The sequence below is a fragment of the Hyla sarda genome, chromosome 3, assembly GCF_029499605.1.
Source record: "Hyla sarda isolate aHylSar1 chromosome 3, aHylSar1.hap1, whole genome shotgun sequence".
NCBI classification, from domain to species: domain Eukaryota; kingdom Metazoa; phylum Chordata; class Amphibia; order Anura; family Hylidae; genus Hyla; species Hyla sarda.
The window spans coordinates 119,693,613-119,702,325 of record NC_079191.1 but is presented as its reverse complement, the minus strand read 5'-3'; the positions used below and the strand labels follow the sequence as shown (position 1 = coordinate 119,702,325).

At 43.5% G+C, this 8,713-nt stretch overlaps 1 protein-coding gene across 1 annotated transcript; it reads left to right on the top strand.

Annotated features, from left to right (window-relative positions):
* The first annotated feature begins 671 nt into the window (after positions 1-671).
* On the top strand, positions 672-7,217 carry LOC130361655 (uncharacterized). The gene is made up of 2 exons (XM_056564902.1): positions 672-6,921; positions 7,101-7,217. The coding sequence occupies exon 1, from the start codon at positions 719-721 to the stop codon at positions 6,668-6,670; it is 5,952 nt and encodes a 1,983-aa protein (XP_056420877.1). The 5' UTR covers positions 672-718; the 3' UTR covers positions 6,671-6,921; positions 7,101-7,217.
* Positions 7,218-8,713: the final 1,496 nt, after the last annotated feature.

The window sequence follows — 8,713 nt, the reverse complement described above, 5'->3', positions numbered from 1 at the left end:
TATTTTACATGCTTGGCACTCAGCAGGGTCTGTTCCTTTAAGACCCTCCATTTTCTTGAAGCCTAGAGGCGGGCCTTCTCTCTAAAACATAGGGCTAGCTCCGGCATGTCTCATTCATTCCAGCTCCAGCCACCACAGTGACCAGATCCACAGGACTTCTTAAAGCTAATACAGACTGCAAATCTGATAAATACCAAAGCCTGTGAGTACGGAATTGTTAGTTAGCCTGTGCAGAGAGATGCTAGGCATTTGTAGATAGATAATGTGTTTTCAGTGTGTAGTAAGTGAGCACATGTTAGACTATCTATGTATTAGCTATGCATAATGTAAGGCACTTGAATAGCCATGCTTATATTTGTCTTTCATATGTTTGTTTTACAGTTTTACCGCACTTTCATTATATCTCAGTAAAGATTACATCAGTTAAGCAAACCAGTGTGTCTTTCCTTGAGATTCGGTATAAACTTGATGTGAAGCTGTGTCCACGAGACAGCGGAGACATTATAGTAAAAAGGCTTTTAAAACGTTATCAGAAGCAGTTAATCAGCTTTGAATCGTCCGCAGCAGTAAAAAAAAGACTCATAAATCCTGTGCCCTGCAGTCTGTGTCGGAGTAAGGGCGCGAAGCACTAGAAAGTGAAACTAATTCTCTCACGCGCTATAACACCGCTGTGCTGTGTCCAGTCATCATCATTATCTACGCTGCCAGCTAAATCAAGATGCAGAACCCAGAGAACAGCACTCTGACAGTTAACCCTCAATGCTCCAATAAAGAGGAAGACACCTTGCCAAGAAGTAGATCTAAGTGCACAACATTGTCTAGAGCGTCCAGTCAAACAAATCTAACTTCGGTTAGCGCCGATGCATCAAGATTTAAACGCCATAGTTCTAGACACTCAAGCACCACCAGCCTGTCATCCGCTAGCGCCATAGCAACTAAGGCAAGAGCGAAAGCAGAGGCAGCTTGTGCAATGGCGTCCTATGCAAAGCAGGAAGCTGAATTGATGAAAGAACAAGCTGAAGTGCAAGCATCTTTACACTTACTGCAACAGCAGAAAAACGCTGCAGCAGCCTTAGCCGAGGCAGAAGTTCTCACAAGGGCTGCCGAAGCTCAGTTCGCTGACATAGAAACCCAGATGTCACCCCTCAGCGCAAGCCAACGTACCCGTGAGTACATACAGTCACAAGCAACCATGTACACTGACCAGCAGTTCAATTATGCACCAAGACCATCATTGACTCCACCAGCAATAAGCAACTTTGATACAATGCAACACTGCAAGACTGAATTAGAACCTCAGGGTAGGAAGTCAAGTGGTCGCATGCTCAGAGACCAATCTGCCAACCTGACAAGAGTGCAAACGGATGCTGATGTACTCCCTCCTCAAGCAAATACAAGTCTGGATTATAGCAGAAAGACTTACAACAGAGGAGAACAAAGCAGAGTTAGTCAATTACCTCATCAGCCTTACCAGCCGCAGCCATACCCTGAGTTTACACCCAGGAAGTATTCACCAGATGCAGCAAGAGCTACAGAGGTAGCAAGATTCCTGATGCGCCGTGAGATAGTGAGCGCTGGTCTCATGAAATTCGACGACCGTCCAGAAAACTACTGGGCCTGGAAGTCATCTTTCCTAAGCGGTACCCAAGACTTAGATCTGACAGACAGAGAAAAGCTTGATCTGCTCGTAAAATGGCTAGGACCAGAGTCCACTGAGCAAGCCCAAAGAATCAGATCAGTACATGTTCATGACGCAGCAGCAGGACTTGCAATGGTGTGGAGGAGACTAGAACACTGCTATGGGTCACCTGAAGTGATTGAAGATGCTCTTCTGAAGAGGATAGAAAACTATCCAAGAATGACAAACAAAGACAATCAAAAGCTGAGAGGGTTTGGGGACCTACTCTTAGAAATAGAAGCCGCTAAGTCTAGTGGATATCTGCCAGGTCTCTCATACTTAGATACAGCACGTGGAGTTGATCCCATAATCGAGAAACTTCCTTTCAACTTGCAGGAAAGGTGGGTCACTCAAGCATCAAGATACAAGAAAGAACATCGAGTCGCATTTCCACCATTTGCCTTCATTGCTGAATTCATCGTAGACCAAGCTGAAACACGCAATGATCCAAGCTTTGCTTTCCTGAACAAGAGAACTGCAAGCTCCCCAAAGGTAGAGCAAAAACATCCAACGCCTTACAAAGAACGCAGAGCAACAGTTTCTGTACGGAAGACAGAAGTCTCGCCTGAGTCTGCAGTCAATCAGGAAGACAACACAAGTAAGAAAGTTGAGGAGCCAGACAAAATATGTCTCATCCACAACAAGCCTCATCCACTAAGAAAATGTCGCAGTTTCAGAAGTAAGACATTAGAAGAGCGCAAAGCTTACCTCAAAGACAATCACATTTGTTTCAGATGTTGCGCTTCAATTCAGCATCTTGCAAAAGACTGTACAAAAACAATAAAATGCACAGAGTGCAACAGTGACAAACACCTGTCAGCACTACACCCAGGACCACCACCATGGAAACAAGAAGTTCCAGCAACTCAAGAAGATCATGGTGGGGAGCAAGGCGAGAGTACAACGCCAGCAGTAACCTCAAAGTGTACTGAGATCTGTACAGAGCAGGGCCGCCCCAGATCATGTTCCAAAATATGCTTAGTCAAGGTGTATCCTGCAGGCTTCAGAGAAAAAGCAATCAAGATGTACACAGTCTTGGATGAACAGAGTAACAGATCTCTGGCAAAAACAGAGTTCTTTGACCTCTTCGGTGACAAAGGAAGTCCAACTCCATACACCCTGAAGACTTGTTCTGGAGTTGTAGAGACAACAGGGAGAAGAGCAAACAACTACATCATTGAGTCATTAGATGGAAAGACAAAGGTGACTCTTCCTACCCTCATAGAATGTGATGAGATACCAGACGACAGGTCAGAGATCCCCACACCTGAAGTTGCTCGTCATCACCCCCATCTGGTGCGAATAGCAGACCAGATACCAGCACTAGATCCAGATGCTGCAATCATCCTTCTACTTGGGAGAGATATCCTCAAAGTGCACAAAGTCAGAGAACAGTACAATGGGCCACACAATGCACCATTTGGACAACGCCTTGATCTCGGATGGGTCATCGTTGGAGAAGTATGTCTAGACGGACTCCACAAACCAGAAAAGGTAAATGTCTACAGAACACATCTGTTACAGAATGGTCGTACATCTTGTCTTTGCCCATGTACCAACAGTCTACACATTAAAGAGAGACTTGTAAACCCAACACATCATCCGAGTATCCAGAGGTGCATGGAAGACTTCGCCTCAACTGGAGATACAGATGAACTGGGCTGTAAGGTGTTTGAAAGAACACGAGATGACGACAAGCTAGCACCCTCGGTGGAAGATACTCTCTTCCTTGAGATCATGGACAGAGAAGTCTACAGAGACAAATCAGGCAGCTGGGTAGCCCCTCTACCCTTCCGGTCACCACGCCATCGCCTTCCTGACAACAAAGTACAAGCAGAGAAACGCTTCACCTCGTTACAGCACATGCTACAAAGAAAGCCAAATATGAAGAAACACTTCCAAGCCTTCATGCAGAAGATCTTTGATAACGATCAAGCTGAAAGGGCATCACCACTACAAGAGAACCAAGAACATTGGTACTTACCAATATTTGGGGTGTACCATCCTCAGAAACCAGGCCAGATACGTGTAGTATTTGACTCTAGTGCGAAGCACAAAGGCATCTCACTAAATGATGTCCTTCTCAGTGGACCTGACCTGAACAACACACTCCTTGGAGTACTCATCAGGTTCAGAAAAGAACTCATAGCAGTGACAGCAGACGTACAACAGATGTTCTACTGTTTCCTTGTTCGTGAAGATGACAGAGACTACTTAAGATTCCTGTGGTATGCAGACAATGACTTTAACAAAGAAATCACAGAGTACAGGATGAAGGTACATGTGTTTGGAAACAGCCCTTCTCCAGCTGTAGCTATCTACAACCTGAGACGAGCAGCACAGCAAGGTGAAAGACATGGTCAAGAAGCCACACAGTTCGTCATGAAGAACTTCTACGTAGATGATGGACTTGCTTCTTTCTCCAGCAACGAAGAAGCTATCAACGTCCTGAAAAGTACAAGAGAAATGTTGGCAGAATCCAACATAAGACTGAACAAGGTAGCTTCCAACAGCAACAGAGTCATGGAAGCATTTCCAATGGAAGACCGTGCTAAAGACCTCAAAGACTTGGATCTAGGAACAGAATCACCACCCTTGCAAAGAAGTCTTGGGATTAGTTGGGACCTGAAGACTGACAGTTTCACCTTCAGGGTCTCCAGAGAAGAGAAGCCATTCACAAAAAGAGGTGTCCTATCTACAGTCAACAGTCTTTACGACCCCCTGGGGTTCGTAGCACCCATCATCATGCAAGGCAAAGCTCTTTTGAGACAGATCACTACTGAGCAAGAACAAAGTGACTGGGACATACCTCTACCTGAAGAGAAGGAAATGCAGTGGAAGTTGTGGAAAGACTCATTGTTAGAGCTTGAACAACTTAACATCCCTAGACCATACGTATCTGTTTCCTTGTCTGCTACAAAGAGAAGAGAAATATGCATATTCTCTGACGCCTCCACTATGGCTATCGCATCTGTCGCCTACCTTAGGGTAATAGACACTGAGGGACAAAGCCATGTCGGGTTCCTCATGGGAAAATCTAAGCTGGCTCCCAGACCGACTCACACTGTCCCACGTCTAGAACTTTGTGCTGCTGTCTTAGCTGTAGAAATGGCAGACATGATTACAACAGAACTGGACATCGAGATCCATGCAATTAACTTTTATACAGACAGCAAGATTGTGTTAGGATATATTCACAACGCTTCAAGAAGATTTTATACATACGTGGCCAACAGAGTGACACGTATCAGAAAGTCTACAAGTCCAGAACAGTGGCATCACATCAGCACAGACAAGAACCCAGCTGATCATGGGACAAGACTAGTGCCAGCCGCTGCGCTCAAGCAAACTAACTGGTTTGTAGGTCCATCTTTTCTTCGTAAACCAGAAACCAAAGGAAATACTCAGGTAGAGACCTTTCAGCTCATAGAACCAGATCAAGACAAAGAGGTAAGACCTCAAGTGACAGTTTGTAGGACTATAGTTACAAGAGACAGTCTGGGCGCTCATAGATTTGAAAGGTTTTCCAGCTGGAAGTCGCTGACCCGTGCAATCGGAAAACTTATCTGTCTAGCCAGATCCTCCTGCAGAGCTACCAATACTGATCAGCATAGCAATGACCACCTTGAACAAGCCAAGGTCACGATCATCAGATGCATCCAGCAGGAAGTCTTTAAAGAAGAAATCCAAAGCCTTATGAAAAAGGAAGAGATTTCTCGACACAATTCGCTAAAGAAGTTGAACCCTATCCTCGACGAAGATGGAGTGTTAAGAATTGGAGGTCGCTTGTCGGCAGCAGATACAACTATCCAAGAGAGACATCCCTTCATCATACCCAAAAATCATCACATCGCTCTTCTTCTGGTGAGACATTATCACGAGCAAGTCGCACATCAAGGTCGACACTTCACTGAAGGAGCAGTACGGTCAGCAGGGTTGTGGATCATAGGAGGTAAGAGACTAGTCTCCAGTGTGATCAGCAAATGCGTGACCTGCAAGAAGATTAGAGGGAAACTTGAAGTTCAGAAGATGTCAAACTTACCTGCGGACAGACTTTCTTCAGATCCTCCATTCACTCACGTAGGTCTAGACGTTTTTGGCCCTTGGAACATCTCTTCTCGCAAGACCAGAGGAGGCAGTGCCGAGAGTAAACGTTGGGCTGTTCTGTTCTCCTGCCTGAGTACCAGAGCAGTTCACATTGAAGTGATTGAATCTTTATCCACTTCAAGTTTCATCAATGCCTTGAGAAGATTCTTCTCTATCCGAGGACCAGCAAAATTGATTCGTTCAGACCGTGGCACAAACTTTATTGGGGCTTGCAAAGAGTTGAAGATCATTTCTACAGACTCTGAAACAGGTTCCTATCTTCAAAACCAAGGATGCACTTGGACTTTCAATCCTCCTCACGCATCGCATATGGGAGGAGCCTGGGAGAGGATGATAGGAGTAGCTCGTCGCATTCTGGATGCCATGCTCCTGAAGGTTGGGTCTACTCGCCTCACACATGAAGCTTTGACTACGCTAATGGCTGAAGTCATGGCCATTATGAACGCCAGACCTTTGGTTCCAGTGTCCACAGATCCGGAGATGCCGGCAGTCTTGACACCTGCAATGCTGTTGACTCAGAAGATGGAACCAGTGACAGCCCCCACAGGAGACTTTGACCTCAAGGACTTGTACACCAAGCAATGGAAACAAGTTCAAAGTCTTGCGGACATTTTCTGGAAGAGATGGAGACAGGAATACCTGGTGACACTCCAGCCACGCAAGAAATGGCAAGATGACAAGCCCAATTTACAAGTTGGAGACGTTGTTTTACTGAAAGACTCTCAGGCCCACAGGAACGAGTGGCCTATTGGACTCATTGTGGGGACTGATCCTAGTAGTGATGCTAGAGTTAGAAAGGTTGAAGTTAGGATTGTTAGACAGGGCATTCCCAAAGTGTATGCAAGACCAATTTCTGAAGTAGTTTTACTCCTGTCCAAGGGTTAGTGGCATAACAAAAAGTATGCCAGGTGGGGAGTGTGCTGCCTTCGCAATGTATTTTACATGCTTGGCACTCAGCAGGGTCTGTTCCTTTAAGACCCTCCATTTTCTTGAAGCCTAGAGGCGGGCCTTCTCTCTAAAACATAGGGCTAGCTCCGGCATGTCTCATTCATTCCAGCTCCAGCCACCACAGTGACCAGATCCACAGGACTTCTTAAAGCTAATACAGACTGCAAATCTGATAAATACCAAAGCCTGTGAGTACGGAATTGTTAGTTAGCCTGTGCAGAGAGATGCTAGGCATTTGTAGATAGATAATGTGTTTTCAGTGTGTAGTAAGTGAGCACATGTTAGACTATCTATGTATTAGCTATGCATAATGTAAGGCACTTGAATAGCCATGCTTATATTTGTCTTTCATATGTTTGTTTTACAGTTTTACCGCACTTTCATTATATCTCAGTAAAGATTACATCAGTTAAGCAAACCAGTGTGTCTTTCCTTGAGATTCGGTATAAACTTGATGTGAAGCTGTGTCCACGAGACAGCGGAGACATTATAATAGATATCTCATATTTCACAGCTTCTTCACAATATCTATATTTCAAAACTGGGCAGGAACTGTAAAGAACAGGAGCAAATCCCCATAGCAAACCTATCCTGCTCTTGACAGTTCCTTAGACAGACAGATGTGTCAGCAGAGAGCACTGTGGTCAGACAGAAAAGAAATTTAAAAAGAAAATAACTTCCCTTGGAGCATACAGCAGCTGAGAAATACTGGAAGATTTTTAAATAGAAGTAATTAAAAAATCTGTTTAACTTTCTGGCACCAGTGGATTAAAAATAAAAAAAATAAAAATATCCTTTAAAAACATTTGTAAATTACTTCTATTTAAAAATGTTAATCCTTCCAGTACTTATGAGTTGCTGTATGCCCCAGAGGAAGTTCTTTTCTTTTTGAATTTATTTTCAATCTGACCACAGTGCTCTCTGCTGACACCTCTGTCCATGCCAGGAGCTGTCCAGAGCAGGATAGGTTTGCTATGGGGATTTGCTCCTGCTCTGGACAGTTCCTGACATGGACAGAGGTGTCAGCACAGAGCACTGTGGTCAGAGAGAAAGTGAATTAAAAAAGAAAATAACTTCCTATGGAGCATACAACAGCTGATAAGTACTGGAAGGATTAAGATTTTTATATAGAAGTAATGTACAAATACAAATTTGTTTAACTTTCTGGAACCAGTTGATTTGATTAAAAAAAAATTGTTTTCCACTGGAGTACCCTTTTAACATATATTTTTCTATTGCTTATGGTCCCCTTTAAAGGGGTACTCCGGTGGAAAACTTAACTGGTGCCAGAAAGTTAAACAGATTTGTAAATTACTTCTATTAAAAAAATCTTAATCCTTCCAGTATTTATTAGCTGCTGAATACTACAGAGGAGATTATTTTCTTTTTGGAACACAGTGCTCTCTGCTGAATCACGAGCACAGTGCTCTCTGATGATATCTCTGTCCATTTTAGGAACTGTCCCGAGCAGCATATGGTTTGCTATGGCGATTTTCTCCTACTCTGGACAGTTCTTAAAATGGACAGGGGTGTCAGTAGAGAGCACTGTGCTTGTGATTCAGTAGAGAGCACTGTGCTCGTGATGTCAGCACAGAGCTCTGTGTTCCAAAAAGAAAATAATTTCTTCTGTAGCATTCAGCAGCTAATAAGTACTGGAAGGATTAAGATTTTTTAATAGAAGTAATTTACAAATCTGTTTAACTTTCTGGCACCAGTTGATAAAAAAAAAAAAAAAAAAAGTTTTCCACAGGAGTACCCCTTTATAAGTATAGTTTATGTACTTTAACATCTCTTCCATTCCTTATTAATTATTTCACATTAATGGCAAAAATGTTTTACTGTATACAAAAAATGGTTGATAGATCGATAATTTCATTGAGTTCTGGAGTTTATAATGGCAGCAGAGTCCATTATTTAGCAGGAAGACTAGTGTATAAGAAATGTACCTACCGGACGAGGTTATTCTTTATAGGCTTTGCT